Here is a 19,139-nt window from a genome sequence, read left to right as displayed (position 1 = left end):
CCAGTTTATCAGTTAATAGAATACCTTTGTTGGTTAATTTTTTGAAATTGGAAATACTGAATAGCCGATACTTGCTGCTATAAAGCAAACCCATATCATTCCATAATTAATTAAGTTCAAGTTTGTGCTGGTCTGGAGAAACCTAGCCACTATACAGGCAGTGAACTTTAAGGCCTAAAAACTTTGAAATATATAAATCTCAATGTTTACAAAAGCTGCTTAGAGGTGTAGATATAATGTAGAGATACTGTAGGTATATCACTGTAAGCTATATGTTTACATTAGGATAGAGAGTGAAATGCCAAACACGCATAACGTTGCTTGAACAAAAACTCAAATCGACTTGACTCAAAGTGAAAATCTTCATCCCATGGCGGTGCGTATTGCGTACTGACACAGGATCAGTTTGCCATTAAGAAAGAACTTTTGGAAGAGAAGAAGTTTTCCTTTTCTTCTTTTTTATAATGTCTTCAACCTTCACACCTGCATAGGCTGAGTTTAACTCAAACTGTGAGAGATATAAGCCCTGCAGAGCATCTGTGAAGAGCCCGTGGATATCTAATCTCACCTCAACTACCAGCCACTTTATCCTCTTGTTTTGTTTTTTGTAAGACCAGCTTGAGAACTTTGAGATAAGAAAAAAGAGAGAGCTGCCATGGCGAGGCGGGAAATGTCTCCCATCTCTTTCCTCCCTTTCTTGCTCCTCCTCTCCGGCCTCACCGCTGCTGCCGACGACGGCACACCCGGAGGAAGCACCTCTTTGTTCCTCCTCACGGGCTACAAGCCGCCAGAGTTGGCCCCCCCTCCCTCTCTCCCCCGGCCCCCCGCGCGGCCCAGGGGGCCGGCGAAAGAAGCCGAGGTGCACGGCGAGGAGAACGGAGATGACGATCTGGTGGCGCCCAACGGTGGTGGTGCCGCCTTTGCCGCCGAGATGCCCCCGAAGCCCCTCCCCCAGAGGGGGAGCAACGTGTCAGCGGCCGACGCCCTGAAGCCTCCACTGGGGGCCGCCAAGGTGGCGCCGGCGCCGCGCCAACTGGTGGACACGGACTCGTGCAGGTAGGACTTCAAATTCTGCGAAAACTGAACAGATTGAATTTGAGTGGTACCACCAAATGGCCGCCACCGCTATGCCCTCTATAGAATGTTTCATGATCTCTAAATATGCTCTGGTCCCACCAGGGGTTACTTTGATGTGATGGGGCAGTTCGACAGCCCCTTTAACTGTTCCAAAGACACCTACATCTACTGCTGCGGGACCTGCCACTACCGCTTCTGCTGCGAGCACGCCAGGAGCCGCCTGGACCAGGTCTCCTGCAACAACTACATCAGCCCCGTGTGGGCCAACACCCAGATGAGTCCCACCGCGGGCACGGGCAACCGGCAAGACCCCGACTTTGAGACGCTCCTGCAGAAGACCAGCAGGTATAGTGCTGTGCTGTCTGGGACAATGTGGTTTTAACCACTTCAACTATACCGTACTCCTGCAGCAGAGCAGCAGCTACTGTCTGGGACCTGTTTTTAACCACTTCAACCCTCTAAGTGGGGCAACTTTGATGATGGAGAGGGCCACTATATTTTCTATTTTTTATGATCAGCATGGAGTATGTATGAGTATACATAGTATGCATGGACTTTATGTATGAGCACAAAAACATAATATAAAACAAGGACAAGATAAACAAAGAAAATACAAATATAAAAAATATATAAAATTTGTTTACACGACCAAACACGCAGCATCATCAACCGTATCGTATGTATACTAAGACATTGAACAATCAAAAGGGAATTGCCTGACCATGGATCACATCAAGGGCAACATGACTGAGGAACACGTTCCACTTCAAATCATATTTATCTAACTGATTATTCATGTAAAAGACAACTTCTCCAAAGTCACTATATTTTCAAACTCACTCCAGAGGGCCATAATGCATAAACCTCTTATTATCTCCGCATTTTAACTGTGTTTGTTTTTTTGTTTCTTCTTTTTTCAGCTTTTTTGTACGCCACCAAGTTCTTAATTAGACAATATAATTAATTTAGTCGATTATTTTTCTGTTTTATTGTTCCTTCTTTTACTGTATTTTAATATATTTTATAATGTGTTTTTGCTCTGTGTCCTGATTCCCCTGCATAGGTGTTTCTTATTAAGGGGATTGTATTTTAGCTTACTGTTTTGTGTGGAGCACATTGAATTGCCTTGAAATAAACTTGCCTTGCTGTTAATGCGCAGCACGACCTATGTGATCGGAGGGGTGATTTCCTTCACGCTGGTGCTGGCTGTGGGCGTCAGGATCGCCTTTAGCAAGGTCTCCCGACGACCCAGGAACAGGGACATCAACATGCCCAGGTCAGCTTTTCTCAATGTTTAATTAATTATTGTTTATAGAGGAAACAGGGCAACCAGGTCCTCACAGCACATATAAAGATGGTTAAAAGTAGTCAATAGTGCTCACAGGATCAAATGGGATCAGACATGAGAAAAAACTATCGATCGAGGTCGCACTCGGGAGTAAAAACAGAGGAAAAGCTTTTATTAATATAAGCCAACTGCCAACATGTTTTTCCCTCGGAAGGTAATAGCAAATATTTTGGGGGCTCTTTCTGTCTTTATTAACCCTTGAACTACCGTTGACGGGATTGACGGATTGGATCAATAAATCCAAACCTTCCGTTGACGGAATTGGTTTAATTCCCTATAATCGGGAGCTTAATGTAGCAAAATTTAGCATCTTTTGGCTAATTTGGCTAACGGCCGATGTAATCTTCCTAAAAACAACCGAAATTCGCGCGTGCACGGTCGATAACGCACGCGCGTGATCGCGCATGCATCGCTGCGTAAAATGCGATGTTTTGGGCTTGATTAGAGCTTAATTTGACTATGAAAAATACGATGATAGCTTAGCATTCCGGACATCTGATAGTGTTGCACAGTAGCAAAGATACTACCGGATATTTTGATCGCAAACCGGAAGTCGTCATCGCTCACTCGCTCTATTTGGTCAGAATCGGCATAATGGTGACGTTACCGCCACCATCAGGACTGATTGTCCCAATACTATCGTCTTGCCCCGTCAAAATGAGATATAGTGTGTATAGCGCAGATTTTTCTTTTTGGCATTAAAATGATGAATTAAAAATATGGATATATGTCACAAAAGGGCTGCTATTGGGGGTGGCATTCCAAGGGTTAGATAGTATACAGTAAGTTGACAGGAAATGGGGGGGAGAGATGGGGAGTGACACGCAGCAAAGGTTGTCGGGATTACCAGCCTAGGTTCCTGGACCGCTAGGCCGGCCCGGGCCATCAGGGAGATTGATTAACTTTTTTTTAAATAATGTAATGCTTATTTGCACCAAATGTATTTCGTCACTGTTTGGCAGAACTCTTTTATATCCAAAATGGTTACTTTTCAGGAAATGGGAAAAATAACCTATACGTTCTTCTCTGCTCTCCTCTCATCCCCTTCCTCTCCTCTCCTCCCATCCCCCACTGTTTTTCTGTAAATATAGATTTACTAGGATTGCCGATTTATTGTGTAGTCTTTAATATACGTCTTTATGAATTGAATACATAGGACCACAATGGAAACAAGCCCTTGGGGTCCTTTTTAGCATTATTGTATAACTGTACACCTCTACCTTTTGCAAACAGTTGCTAAAGTGTTCAATGGTGATCCTCTCTTCGCATGCAGGGCATTGGTGGACATCCTGCGCCACCAGTCGTCCAGTCCGGTGCAGCCGGGCGGCGTGAGGAACAACTCCACCATCCTCACCACCAGCAGCAGCACCACGGCGCCAGACGGACGCAACGGCTCCAAGAACCTCTACGCCCCCTCCATGCAGAGCAAAGACAACCGCAGCAGTGAGTCCCCCCGCTTGCGTTCACAACGCAAGTTTTAATATGAATTTCACACACAACTATATCTGCTATAGGTCAAATAGCAGATATACAAGCTGTTATAGGCTATACGTGAGTCTTATATTCAATTCAACACTTTGATTCAAGTTCGATATTTGTCCTAAATATTTGGTCAAATTTGGTTGAAAACGTACACTACACAATACATGACGCTATAGCCATAAAATTAAGGCCCGGTCCTACCTGGGCCCTCATCAAACCCTGTACACTCAAGACACTGGCCCCGCTGCCACCCTTAGATCTCCATATATGGAGCTGACCTGTTCTGACATACAGTATGTTGATCTGGCCTCATCAAACCATGTACACGAAGACATATGTTGAATATGGAATACGGAGCAGTCTGCTGTCACCCAGGCGGATGCGTGCACGCGGATGCGTGCACGCGGATGCGCCCTCAGGGCGTCTTACTGGTAGATCAGCTATTAGCTATATTCAGGGTGCTTCTGGCACACAAAAAACAAACAAAACAACTAGTTTCAGGTTATTATGGAGGTTTCTGGGTTACCTAGAAAGTTAGTAGTTCATAGTTGAAAAATTACATTTTATACTGTTCTATAACCCAGCTCCTGTCCCAACCAGCTGTATAATTTGTGAATTACTGTGTTTTTTTATTGATTTAATACAAGTTTGTTAACAGTACAGGTAGTACAGTCAAAGGTTATGCTAAAAGGATAACACAAAAATCACCAGGGGGCTTGTTTCCTTTGTGTTCCATTTGTCACTTGAGAAATCATTTATTTTATAAATATCTTCTGCTGGTTGTATTGTGTGTGGTGTCTCTCTGCTGCTTCTCTCTCTGTCTCTCTCGCTCTCTCTCTCCCTACATCAGCGATTCCCAACCTGTGGGCAGAGATATTGCAACTGCCCCCCCAAATAATTGGCAAAAAACTAAGATATGAATTATAATATAATGACAAAAATGAAAAATTATATTGTTGTAATTATGATACCGATAAATTGGTAATAGGTATCCATGATCAAAGCAGGAACACAATTGATTGATCAATAAACCACTTAACACGGCAGCGGAATGGCTGTTAAATGGTCAGATGGGTGGGCCACACACACTTTTGAGATTTTCAAGTGGGCCGTGATCTTGAAAAGGTTGGGCACTGTTGGACTGGGTATTTCTCTCTTGTTTCTTTTTCTATCTCTCTGTCTCTATACTCACACTCACACCTTTCTGTCCTCCCTCTCTCTCTCTCTCTCTGTCACTCTGTCCCTTTCTGTTTCTACTCGTCTCTTCCTGTCTTTCTCTACACTAGAGCGAGCAGTGGTTCTCAAAGGGGGAGGGGGTTCCTTCCAGGGGGTCCCGGCATAAATATGTAATCAAAATCACTGTAACCACTTCCAACTCGAAGTGGTTACAGTTTCCATGTTGAGTGTTTGAAAATAGCCAGTCTAATAGATGTGTGAGCCATTACTGTAGCCTCAGGATTCCTTGAGGGGGGTGGGGATTCCATGGACTCTTATGAGCCTTTAGAAAGTATACAAATGGAACCAAATGTACCCTTGCAGGGTCCGTTTGGTTCCATTTGATTACCGTGAGAGTTATGGGGATCCTTGAAATTAATCAAATGTCTGAGAACCACTACTCTACACACCGCGCCACATGCAGACAGAATAACTCAAGAGTGTCTCCACTGTGAGAAACATCAGTGTGTTGCATCAGTGTGTGTATGTGTTGGCTCTGATCTCTTACAGTTGGGATTGGGAACTTGCAACACCCTTTTAAGCAGCAGGGTGCTGGGTCCAGCCCCAAACATTCTGCCACCATCGGTAAGAACCAAAGAAGTCTCACAGCAGCACACGCAGCGGCACGCCACCGGGCAGTGGCACGCTCATGCTGATGATGCAGTCTCACTAAGCGGCTGATTGGCCAGCTGGCAGTGGTGGAAAGTAAACTGAGTACATGTTGTCGCTATCGGGCAGAAACCTCTTATCTTCATATGCAAACTTTTTTTTTTTTTTTTTACTCTTTTACCGCCAAAATCGCCTTTTGACAACTGTGTTCTCTAGTATCTCTACGCACTCGTAACCCTCTGGTTTGGGTGCGAATCAAAAACGTGAAAATTCCACTGGCTTATGCTGTCTATGGGAACGCAGTTTTTAGAATCGTAATATCTCGGATTCTTCTTTTTGGCCTCATTTCTCTAAACGATATGATCGCCGGTTACAAAATGCATGTTTTGAAACATTGGCGGAACCTGTTACATAGTGATTATTCACTTCCTGATTCTCGGTTTCCGAGTGAAATGGCTTTCAAAGTAATAGGGTCCCTAATAGAGAATGAACTAGTGGCGGTCCTGGAGTACACAATTCAGCCACCAGATGGGGTTGATGGCAGCCGGTGAGCTAAATATAAATTAACGCCCTACTTGATAACATCGTCACACAAAAGCTTCAATAGTAGCAGATCCATTTGAATTTGAATCCTGAATAGTAACAGTTTTGGTCATGACTGGTTTCCACCCGATAAGAGACAATTTACTCAAGTACTTTGGGCTACTTATACGTAGCCCACTTTTGTTTTTAAGATACTTTTTCATTTACTTGGGTATTTCAAGTTCGTTGATACTATGCTTCCGCTCCTATATGTACTGTGTTCACGGGGAGATGCAAAGATACAAAGATTAACAGCACATTTGTCGCTTTGTATCTGAAGTTGAAGCCAGTTCAACTTACCGTATGTGTATCTTTGTATCTTATGTGGCAGCTACAAACGTCAGATTTGCTTTGTAACTTCACGTCGCTGGCTTCCATTGAACATGAATGGTAGACTGTATATTTGTCTGTGGGTTTGCTTGTGCTTTGGTTTTCATGTTGCTTTCCAAAACAACATGTGTTGGCAGTAGTCAGCAACACTCTGAATGAGATTAATGTGAGATATTGATGTGGGCTGAGCTGCAAAGTCATTCATTATGGGTGATATTAAACAGATAGATGCTGAGGAAGAGCTTTAACACGCTGATTCTCAGTATGGGGCCAAATGGACCCACCAACGCCACCATGTTACGCAGAATTGCTATTTTACAAGTCTCTCTGAGTGCAAACACTTAAGATTCACCAGCCTATTTAACTCCTGGGGTAGTGTTTATATTTTAAATAAGGGTGCTATGCGGTATGATCTGCTATTTTGCCCCTTGACTTAACAAGACACACCACATAGCGTTAACATGTGGTCAGGACCATGTCTTAAGTGCAAAAATAAATATGTTGTTGTAGGACACCGGAAGATTAACTAAGCCATACTTGGCCAATTCTCTATAGCGATTGTTATAATTCAAAGTTCTCTATAATCTAATTCAACACTCAGTTCAAAGGTCATATGTCTCACCTAGACACCGGATCTGACGCGAATTTTGACCTGATGGTCAAAGATTCAATTAATGCGCAGGAAAACGGGTTCAAATCCGGGTAGAGGAGTAAAGTTACATAGTGCAGCTGGATAAGTACAAGTCTCCTGCAGTCTCCTGTGGCCTGTGTCCCAATCACCGCTCCTCCGTACAGCCTGTCCGTCTGCTTTCCACTGCTGGCCTGCTTTACAACTATCCAAGTGTGCTTCCTCTTCTTATCTGTGTAGCAGTGATTCGCAACATGTGCGCTTAACAACGGGAGCTGCCTACACATTGCCAGGGCCTTGGCTTGGCTTGAAGGCTGCGCGCACGCGCATGCTTGGATTCTGCTGCTCCGTTGGGGGGGGGGAAATGCTACTGACAAGGTTTTATAACATAATACATGAGTTGACAAGCTTGCATCGACTGTACAGTGGTGAGCACAAACAGAAGTGTGGATATATTATAGAAGGTTATACTTCCTTAATGGTTCCCTTTAACGATTCCTGTATTTAGAAAAAAAGATCTATATAATTTTTGGCCTTCATTATACGTTTTGATCAACACAAATTCAATATTCTTACATAACATATGTGAAATCCAACAACTGTGACTGAACGCAGGTGTTCAAAGATGTCCATGTCAAACATTTTCACACAAAAAACTAAACAAAATAGCGCAAATGGCAAAAATCTACAAGCTATTTTATTTGGGGTTTGTGACGTCACAATAGGGTGCCGCTTGGGCATAATTTGCAGGGAACGGTTTGGGGGCCCCCCTGCTATAGAATGCGATCATTTGGCAGCAGCATAGAAATCACGATGGTAGCCCTAGAATATTCTATGAGGTGGCTGTCTGACCAGTTGCCATGGCAGAGGCCATTATTAGGGCTGCTCTGAGCATTCCAACTCCCCTGAGAGTCATATATACTGTCCACACCAGTGGTGGAAGAAGTACTCACATGTTTTACTTAAGTAAAAGTACCAATACTGCAACATAGAAATACTCTGTTACAGAGTATACAAGTCCGGATTTCAAAATGTATTTAATAAAAGTACAAAAGTATTGGTATCAAAATGTACTTAAAGTAGAAGGTATACTCATTATGCAGAATGTCCCATTTCACAAGTTTTCAAATGTATAACAATCTTTTGAAAATAGCAGATCTACAAGCTCGTAGATTGGAGCTTGTAGATTGGCTATTTCCAAATGGCCGAAATGTATATATACTGAAGTGTTTTGTAATCATAATCAAAACCTACAAAGTATATTGTAGCTAACGTTTTCAAATAAATGTAGTAGAGTAAAAGTACAATCTTTCGATGTAGTAAAGTATTGGAAATTTGAAATACACTACTAATACTAATACTAATACACTACAAATACTTAGTTACTAAATGTACTTAGTTACTTTACACCACTGGTCCACACCTGTGCTTGTGCTCTGTTCCCTGACTGTGTTATGGAAATAACGCAGGCAGCCATCTTAGCTGTATAAAAAAAGAAGTAAAAAAAAAAAGACAAAAAAAGTGTCAAACCAGGATACCCCCTCTTAAATATGAAATATGAAAATGCATTTAAACTGTGTTTTGTTTGTTGAAATTGTAATGTCATGCACGTGTTTTTCCAGTGCATACGGCAGGCCCTGGTGAGGAGGCTTGGAAGAGATTTTGGAGCTCTGGCTCCAAAAATGATCGATTAAAATCATTGATATCCCAATGCAAACCAACGGGTGAGCAGTGAAAACCAGGGGTATTTTTTTGAGTGGTGTAAACCACTCCTACGACTGGCTTTGTTAGTTTACGTGTCTGTCTGTCTGTCTGTGCTCAAAAAATGAGCATGGTTGCTACGGTCACCCAGTTCACCCGGGTGTGATTTCATTACGTCAGACATTACGTCAGACCACAGCTGATCAGGCTATATAAGACCTTACACCACTCAGTTCACACGGGTGTGATTTTTTTTTAACATAGGGGGGCTGAGATATGTGGTGGGGCAGGGAGATATGTGGTGGGGCAGGGAGATATGTGGTGGGGCAGGGAGATATGTGGTGGGGCAGGGAGATATGTGGTGGGGGCAGGGAGATATGTGGTGGGGCAGGGAGATATGTGGTGGGGCAGGGAGATATGTGGTGGGGGCAGGGAGATATGTGGTGGGGCAGGGAGATATGTGGTGGGGCAGGGAGATATGTGGTGGGCAGGGAGATATGTGGTGGGGCAGGGAGATATGTGGTGGGGCAGGGAGATATGTGGTGGGGGCAGGGAGATATGTGGTGGGGCAGGGAGATATGTGGTGGGGGCAGGGAGATATGTGGTGGGGGCAGGGAGATATGTGGTGGGGCAGGGAGATATGTGGTGGGGCAGGGAGATATGTGGTGGGGCAGGGAGATATGTGGTGGGCAGGGAGATATGTGGTGGGGCAGGGAGATATGTGGTGGGGCAGGGAGATATGTGGTGGGGCAGGGAGATATGTGGTGGGGCAGGGAGATATGTTGTGGGGCAGGGAGATATGTGGTGGGGCAGGGAGATATGTGGTGGGGCAGGGAGATATGTGGTGGGGCAGGGAGATATGTGGTGGGGCAGGGAGATATGTGGTGGGGGCAGGGAGATATGTGGTGGGGCAGGGAGATATGTGGTGGGGGCAGGGAGATATGTGGTGGGGCAGGGAGATATGTGGTGGGGCAGGGAGATATGTGGTGGGGCAGGGAGATATGTGGTGGGGCAGGGAGATATGTGGTGGGGCAGGGAGATATGTGGTGGGGCAGGGAGATATGTGGTGGGGCAGGGAGATATGTGGTGGGGCAGGTGTTTCTGAGTGCCAGCATGACGTTTGGATGTCTTTATCGGTGGGAATTTCAAAACATTTTGTAAAAAAAATCGGAAAAGAAAAAAGAGAACAATTGCCGACCTACAAGCGCACAACATGTCACATTGCGACGCAAAGTATATAGGGTTTTAAGTGGTATTGTTCGGTGTCCATGCTGGTTACACAATCCTAAATGAAACCACAATTACTGTCATTCCCTTCAGGGAAATTAGTTCATTGGTTGTACATCAATCTGGGAACCCTTTGGCAAGAAAAGAGGAAAAACTAGAAAAAGTGCCCTTCTGGGCACAGGTCTCCACCAGGAGGATAGGACTGTGTGAGATGTTTGGCAAAATGTTTAGGAGTAATATAAACATGTTTGCCTTTGATGACAATTGGATGATTTGAGGCATTTTGTTCCAAAAATGTGTTTTGCAAAAATCAACCTGTTGGTGGCGCTATAACAGGCCAATGTGAAAAGGGTGGGATATATTCCTCAGCCTAGTAAGAACATGTGTGAAAGATTTCACGTAAATTGCATGCTGCGTTCATGATTTGAGGCTTTTGTTCAAAACGGGGCAATCTTGCAAACTGTGAAAGCCAATTATAGCCAATTAGGATGGAATATGAAATATCGGACAGATCCGACTTGAGCACATGACCATAGAGATACTGTGTAACGATTTGTGAGATTTTTGGACAGAATGTGGAGGAGTAATATCAAAAAATGTGTTTTACAAAAGTCGGCCTCCTGGTGGCGCTATAAAAGGCAGATGCGGAAAATTAAGGTCAAAGGTTTGTCCTTGGCCTCTAGGGAGTGTGCATGCAACGTTTCACGCAGATCGGTGCAGTTTTAGGTAAAAAATGTGAAAAGCTGCCTCATGGTGGCGCTATAACAGGCCGTTCTGGAAAATGCGGGGCAGAGGTTCATCGTTGGCATCCAGGGAGTGTGTGTGCAAAGTTTGGCATCGACCGGGTTAACGGTGCCGGAGATTAGCTGTACACAGACGGACGGAAGGAAGGACGGACGGACACACACACACACGGACGGAGTGCAAAACATACTCTCTCCCCATGCCTTCGGCCTGGTGGAGACAAAAACAGTTCCCTCTGCTGTTTGTTTCCTTGAATTTGCCTCTGGGGGCGGGGCACTGCCCAATAGAATGCTCTGGGGGCACTGCCCAATAGAATGTGGATAACAGGATGTTGGCCCGTTCGGTCCGCCCTCTGGGGGCACTGCCCAATAGAATGTGGATAACAGGATGTTGGCCCGTTGGGTCCGCCCTCTGGGGGCACTGCCCAATAGAATGTGGATAACAGGATGTTAGCCTGTTCAGTCCGCCCTCGGTCCTGGGGCGCTTCTGTTTTCATTCCACTAATCCCCAATGTATACACGTTCTGAATGTCCCGACAGATTCGGAAGCGCAGCCCGGAATCTGTTCTTGAGATTAGTTGTAGGCCTACATTAACAGTGATATGTTTGAACTCTGCAGCTAGCTTATACCCAGCTAGATATATTCATAGTTCTGTCGTCCTCCGGCCGCCTCCCTCCCTCCATTGATTGATTGAAGTATTTATTAACGGTATGCATTTCAAAGGTACATTTCAAAGAAAGCACAACTCCATCCCTCCCCTTTGTCGATGCAAATTGTCAATTTAAGGTACAGCAGTGCTATAATGTTCCTGCAGTGTGTGTAACATGGTGGCCATGGTAGCTCCCTGGTCTCCTGTTAAAGAAGACATTATTGGCCTTCATTGCCCATTACTGTCTATTGCCAATGAGCTACATGTGCATTCATAATCTGAACCAGATCACAGCTCATAATTACCCCACTGGAAAAAGAGTGAGTCTCTTGTCACAGCATGAATAACAAACGATGTATTTAATTTGTCAAATGGTGGATTTAAACGGAGGTCTCAATTATTATTTTCAATGATTTCTGCATTTGTATCTGTCAAGGATTTATTGTCATCAGAAGGGAACTCGCTTCTCTTTCCTTGAAGTCATGCCATGTGATACAATCTTTCACTGGTATATTTTTTCACAATTGTAACTGTATTTTGACAACCTATCTAAACGCTAGCCAAAATGACATATAGGCAGTCATCGGAAATGTATGTATTCATTTTACAGTTCATAAATATCGTTTCGGACAACGTGTTGCTGCTTTCCAAATTGTCCATGGATTAGGACACCCTGGCTGCAGCATTCCTTTTTCAGCGTTTCTTCCGTACACAATACTATAACGGAGCTGCAAGGGGGTGTGGCTAAAACAGACTACAGTGTGATTTACATTTTTCTTTTCACTTGGTTTGCTACCTACAGTATGAGTGATGACATGCTCATCAGCAGCCTGCTCCTGTCTAAATCCCGCAATTTAAATCGCACCGTAATAAGCGAAAGCCTCATTTATCTTCCATGGCGTGGTCGTCGCTTGCCTAAAAGAAAGAAAAGTGATCTGCATGTTAGCTTGTAGATCAGTTCTTTGTAAGTGACACCCTTGTGATGGATGGTAAAAACTAACAATGGGCATGTTTGTGTGTCATTCTATGGGGTGATTTATGCTTATGCTTGTGCAAATATTTAGCCGATTTACAAGCTCATAGCACAGCCCTTTTTTTTCCACACAACACATTTTGAGCCTGTAAATCGGACATTTTCAAGTGTAAATCAGGCATAAATACTGTATGTTCTTTTGAATGTTACGTGTGCTTTTCCGTTTTTGTCAAATGCACCTATATGTTTGGACATTTGCAAATGTCACTACATGTTAGGTCATTATAAATATGACCCTATTTTGAGAATGTCTGTAACTGCATACAGTATGTATAATGTATGTAAATGTTGATTTTACATGTCTATATAGACATGATATGTACTGTATGTGTATGGCTTCATGGACTGGCTCTGCTTTTGGCATCAATGTGAATGAGCATCTGTGATGTTATAAATGCATTTATCTGTATATTGTATGTACTGTAGTGTGTGTGTGTGTGTGTGTGTGTGTGTGTGTGTGTGTGTGTGTGTGTGTGTGTGTGTGTGTGTGTGTGTGTGTGTGTGTGTGTGTTCGTTCATACCAGTATATTTGTTTCTTCAGAAATATAAATGTTTATAGATACTGTGCATTGTCTGCTTGGTTGCTATGGAGATACAGTATGCTGTGGAGCGAGTGTTGTATGCTTCCTCAATTTTAACCAACCTGTGGATTCTCTCTCTCTCTCTCTCTCTCTCTCTCTCTCTCTCTTTCACGCTTGCCCCTCATTGCCCCCCCCCCCCCCCCCCCCGCAGAGCGACCCCCTCCTCGCATCATGAACAACAGTCAGCTCCCGGCGGCGGCGGGCTCGTTGGCTCTGGGAGGAGGAGGGGGCGGGACCCTGCCCAGCAGCAAACACAGCAACAACATCTTCACCTCCACCTCCTTCTCCTCCTCGCTGTCCCGACCCGTGCACGGCCACCACACCCACCTCTATCACCAGGTTAGTGGACTGCAGCTTTTGCTTCTTTTTCTTTTGTTTTGAGCCTTTTATATTTTCAATTTCAGATTTTCAGTTTGTTTTTCAAGCTAGTTTAGTTTAGTTTTTATTAATTTTATACTAACATTTTAGACTAAAATTGACTGAAGGACAATTTCTCTGAGTTTAGTTTGTCATTATAGTTTGTCTTGTAAACACACATAGCCATAGTGCAGGAAGTATAGTGGACATTTCTTTTATTAATTTCATGTGAAAACGGGCGCTGATCTTGTGTGACAGCAGTTTTGGTGTTTGAAGTTTAACGGCAAGCTTCCAATGCCCCTGTAATGAAAACGCATAACGTCATTTTACTGTATAGCGTCATCATGACGTTGCTCGATGTGACACATAGCTACGTTGTAAGTGACGCGGCGTTGCTTTTTTGGTTAGTTTGAGTTAACTATAATACCTGCTCCACCACCAGGGGCAGCAGCAGCGTCAGCCCTCCCACTCTCACTCCTTCCACAACCTGGCCCAGCTGCCTCCTTCCTACGAGTCTGCTGTGAAGCCTGACATCAGCCGCTACAGCTCCCTGAAGAGACTGGGTGAGTTTTAAATTACATAACCCATTAGGACCTGAGGCCCATTCTACAAATGCCTTCTCAATCAGTAGTTCTTACACTTTAAAGAGTGTTCAAAAATGTAAAAAAAATAAAATAGCAGACGTACAAGCTAGCAGCGTGGCACAAAGTGACGCTCCTTGTGGCCGCGTGGAACCGCCAGCTGCCTTAATAGTGTGAGATTTTGGCCCGGGCGGCTGGCGTAGCCGTCTGGGCACCTTGGCTGGTAATCCAGTCTGGCAGTGTGCCGTGGGTTCGACCCCCGACCCCGACGGCCTTTACTGCATGTCACCCCCCCCCCCCACATCTCTCTCCCCATTTCCTGTCAGCCTACTGTCACCCTATCCCTCTATAAAAAAATAAAGACGAAAGCCACAAAAGAATATCTTAAAAAAAAAAGAATTGTGTGTGAGATTTATAGATTTTGGGGCTTAAATTATATATTAGAAGAATTTAATCCAGAATTGATCGATGTCACCATGGGCCATACACAAAAATAGACAACTTTTACAACTTTCAAAAGGGCACATTGCTGTCCAGAGGCCAAACGGGCAGGTGCTCTTATCTGTGCACGCCCCTGTACATAATAGATAGACTAACTAAACTGAAGGAATAGCTCAAATAGCCAGTTTACAAGCACAGCACACACGTCGCATCATGCCACATTGGGAGGTTTGTAGGTTAATGCTATGAAAATATACACCCATACATATATCTCTATACTGTATAACTATGATTTTATTCCTATAATGACGTGCACAAAATAGAAACAAACAGACGGCAAAAGAGGAGGCGACAGAGACAGAGGTAAATACGATGACCACAGGGGACACACCAGGACGCTTAAATGAATGTGCACGTTTGCACATGTGCGCGGTACGCCAATACGCACACGCACATGTGTACGGCACGCACCATATCGTTGCATACTGACAAAATCGAAACTCATCTACTGTAGGTTAATCGAATAATCGAGAAGCAGGTATTGTTCTTATATTTGAATGAATAAAGAGGAAAAAAAAATTATCGACTTTTTTCGATTAGTCTGATTAACCCCTCACACACACACACACACACACACACACACACACACACACACACACACACACACACACACACACAAATATACTTCATTGTGAAATGGTGGCGTACATCATAGTGAGAATAACTGCAGAACGTGTTGCACTGTCGTCGTTGAGGCTAAAGTTAGCATACGCTGTACATCATCATCTAATACTTGATAGTGGTTGCAGCAGATCAACTCATCAAAGGCGCCGCTCACTTCACGCTGCATGGGGTGTGATTTCCCCCCCTAGTTTCCTTCCTTCCTTCTCTGCTTTACGTCTGTCTTAGCCTGGAAACCACACGAATCTGCCAATGCGAAAAAAGACAAAAAAAATAATTGAAATAAAAGAGCGAAGAGCCCTCAGTGATATTAGTCTGGCCATGGCCATGCCAGACTACTCTCTCCCTCTCTCTCTCTCTCTCTCTCTCTCTCTCTCTCTCTCTCTATATCTCTATCTCTATCTCTCTCTCTCTCTCTCTCTCCTTCTCCTTCTCTCTCTGAAGGCAGTGTGTGTGTGTGTTTGTGCATGTGGGGGAGGGGAGTGGGCTCAGATGGAGCATGCAGAGGGCTGGGTGATGGATGGTCTCTACGTGGGAGATCATATGCACGTGCAAGCCTGTGTGTGTGTGTGTGTGTGTGTGTGTGTGTGTGTGTGTGTGTGTGTGTGTGTGTGTGTGTGTGTGTGTGTGTGTGTGTGTGTGTGTGTGTGTGTGTGTGTGTGCGTGTGCGCGTGCACGTGCGTGTGTGTGTGTGTGATGTATACACATGGAAGTGGAGGCAGTAATGAGGTGAGGGCCAGAGATGCGAGCTTGCGAGGGCATTTTATTATCTCGATTCAATCAAAGAGAAGCAACACTTTAACGCGTTGATGTCAAGGCCCTGCGTGGAGGACGTGCAGACCGTCTGACATCGGGATGGCCAATTAAAACACATTTAATAACCTGATCCCACTCGCGTAGCTTAAGTGAATAATTGAGAAGCAGTTTTATTTAATATATTATCAACGAATCTACATGGAACAATTCAAATCGATTTTTTAAAATAATTGACTAAATCGCTTAGCTCTGTATTATACTTCCTTGTACAATGATACTGTGCAAAAATGGCGAAAATAGCTGATCTACAAGCTCGCAATGCAGCATTTCCTTTTTAACGCAGGACTTTTTCTTAATCAAAACACTTGTAGGTTTTCAAAAGTGACTTAAATAAAGGCACAGACAGACAGACAGACAGACAGACAGACAGACAGACAGACAGACAGACAGACAGACAGACAATTCACCCTTTGTCAGCCTTCTGATTGGTCCCTGACTGTCTAACCAGCAGGCTCTTTCTGCCTTGTTCCGCCCTGGTTCCGCCTTGTTTATGTTTGCTAAAACATCTTTTTTGGAAAAAAAAACAAAAACAAACATGATATGCCCAGTCACCATGCTGCATTTGTGATGTTCCTTTTTACTGACACCAAGTTTAAAGTGCACAGAATATCAATATGAAGCAACTGAAAAACATGTTATTTCAATGGTAGTGGATGGAGAGAGAGGATTTTTGTCCAACCACGAAACGGCAACCAATGGGTGCGAAGAGGGGCACAACCACTGGCGGGACTTGACAAAGGGTGAATTGACGATATTCAGACCACGGCCATCTTGCCAGCAAGGTGCTAACTAGGTGCAACTTCCCATTGAAAGCCCATTCACCATTCATCTGATTGTATTAAACGTCAAACTCACCAACATCGCAGCTGTGCAAAAAGCTTGAATTATCCTCTTTCTATCTGCAAAGTGTTTGTTTCATAAAAATCCACTGTAGACTTGTTATGAGCTACTTCCTGTCAAGAAATTCCTTGCAGGTGATTTTATAAGTAGGCCCCTATTGAAGTTTGGAAGCACTCTTTTTTAGTAAAGCAACCTCCTGCTGCCTCCTGCATTATGTGCAAATTCAAAACAGGTGGTACGCAGGGCTGTTGAGTGATATCCAACGAGCACTCCCAAACTCTGACACTTAGGAAAAAATAACCTGCACAGAATTCTTCTTGACAGGAAGCAGCTCATAACATGTCTACGGTGGATTTGTATGAAACAAATACTTTACAGATTGAAAGAGGATAATTCAAGCTTTCCGTAAAGCTGCAATGTTGGTGAGTTTGAGGTTGCTTAATACAATTAGATAGGACTTTTCTGTTTGGATGAATCCCGTCAATGGGAAGTTGCTGGCAAGATAGCCGCAGTCTGTGCATCGTGGTGTTGGGTGAATTTGTGAAATCAACCCTCAACGTCTTCTGACATATGGGAGGGGATGGGGGAGGGAAGCCTCGCCCCGCATTTTTGTGTCCACCGCAAACAACTTTTTTTTGCGGATAAAGAAGTGAAGTTTGCTTTGGTCCGACATGTGTTGCGACGTGCTTGCGGTTATGTTTAGGTTTGGGGTATATTTGGGGTAGGGTTAGTAATAGTAATGTTTGACATACAGTACTTGCTTTGTGTGTGCCACTCAAAGTGACTACTGGGTTGGGCTTGCTGGATGCATGTTCCAACCCCTAGTATGTCTGTCAGAAGACGCTGAGGGGTGATTTCACCCGCGTGCGAATATCGTCAATGGCTGCTAATGGCACCATGTTTGTAGTCTGAGAGAATCAGAAACTGCGTTGCAATACCTTTTTCCACCAGAGGGTGGAGACAAATCAGTTAGATCCGGGGAAATCCTGAATTTCAGCTTTAATAACAGCATGGAACATGGCTGTTGGCTGTCTCTAGCACTGCAATTCTATGATATTTCCAAAATGTTATGGAAAGCTTATGGGGAAAAAACATTCTAATGATTACCATTGGCAAAAACCCAAGGAATAATAACCCCAGACACAGAGAGTTAATTTCCTGTGGTTCTTTTAGCATACTCTTTTAATGCTTCAGTCACTTTTTTTTTATTTTTTTAAGAGGAATACATTATTCTGTGGTTCTAATCATTTTGTACCATATGCCTCTGCTTTTTAGAGCAGAATGTTTCATGTGAGACCTGTCTCTTTTGATATGGTCTCTCTCTCTCTCTCTCTCTCTCTCTCTCTCTCTCTCTCTCTCTCCACACGCACACACAAACACACAAGCACGCGCACACAGTGCCACGGCCGGGCACGGATAAAGGCCTCTTTGTCTGCAATCTTTGGCCAGGGAGAGTGCTGAAGATAATATAAGCTGCACGGGAGGGTGAGAGTAAACACTACAGAGAGAGAGAGAGAGAGAGGCAGGCGGGGGGGGGGGGGGGGGGGGGGGGGTGTGGATAACGAGGGAAGACGGAGAAAGGGAGAGTGAGAGAGTTGGATATCACTGTGACAGTATTGTTTCTGCTTAATATTGTCTTGCAAATTAAGGGAGAGAGAGAGAGAGAGACTCTCCTCTTTCACTATTATACTTGAGTTATACTTGGTCCCCTCCTGTTTTCCTTCTACACCGAGATGTCTTGGGCTTTAATATTAAATCGGCGATCAAGATCGAGATTGTAAGTGTAATGAGAGAGAGAGAGAGAGAGGGAGAGACAGGGAGAGACAGGGAGAGACAGGGAGAGGAGATTTTAAAAAATGCCTTTATTAACTCACTACAGGATACCACAATTCAGAAAACAAAAGAGTACTGTGCCCGACATTAACGCCAAAGTAGATTTTCAAACCAATATTACATTGAAATCGAGAGAAAACGAAACACAAACGAAAACGAAACACTGCTCAACCTACAGCACTGGTCCTTAGAAAGAGAGCATTAGGTCTCCATCATCCTCCCCCACCATACATTACACAACACAGAGCGAGAGAGAGAGAGAGAGAGAGAGAGAGAGACACAGCAGCATCAGGAGGGAAGCATGGAGGACAGATATACAATATACTGTACATTGCTTTGATGGGTTTGGCAACATGGTTCTTGGAACTTTCATGTCGATAAAGC

The 19,139-nt window shown here is 44.1% G+C and overlaps 1 protein-coding gene across 1 annotated transcript in view; it reads left to right on the top strand.

Annotated features, from left to right (window-relative positions):
* Positions 1-655: 655 nt before the first annotated feature.
* The window catches only part of LOC306937988 (protein shisa-7-like), a gene marked incomplete at its 5' end in the record, with an annotated part of 22,754 nt that continues 4,270 nt past the window's right edge, over positions 656-19,139 (top strand). Inside the window, 8 exons of the mRNA XM_079522010.1 lie at positions 656-1,056; positions 1,180-1,422; positions 2,237-2,353; positions 3,699-3,868; positions 5,633-5,707; positions 13,358-13,545; positions 14,006-14,126; positions 14,305-14,317. Of these exons, the coding sequence (XP_079378136.1) occupies positions 656-1,056; positions 1,180-1,422; positions 2,237-2,353; positions 3,699-3,868; positions 5,633-5,707; positions 13,358-13,545; positions 14,006-14,126; positions 14,305-14,317 (1,328 nt within the window). The remainder of the gene's footprint in view (positions 1,057-1,179; positions 1,423-2,236; positions 2,354-3,698; positions 3,869-5,632; positions 5,708-13,357; positions 13,546-14,005; positions 14,127-14,304; positions 14,318-19,139) is intronic.

Source organism: Electrona antarctica (assembly GCF_951216825.1).
Source record: "Electrona antarctica genome assembly, chromosome: 15".
NCBI classification, from domain to species: Eukaryota; Metazoa; Chordata; class Actinopteri; order Myctophiformes; family Myctophidae; genus Electrona; species Electrona antarctica.
The sequence above is the reverse complement of the archived record's forward strand: the minus strand, read 5'-3'. Positions and strand labels throughout refer to the sequence as shown.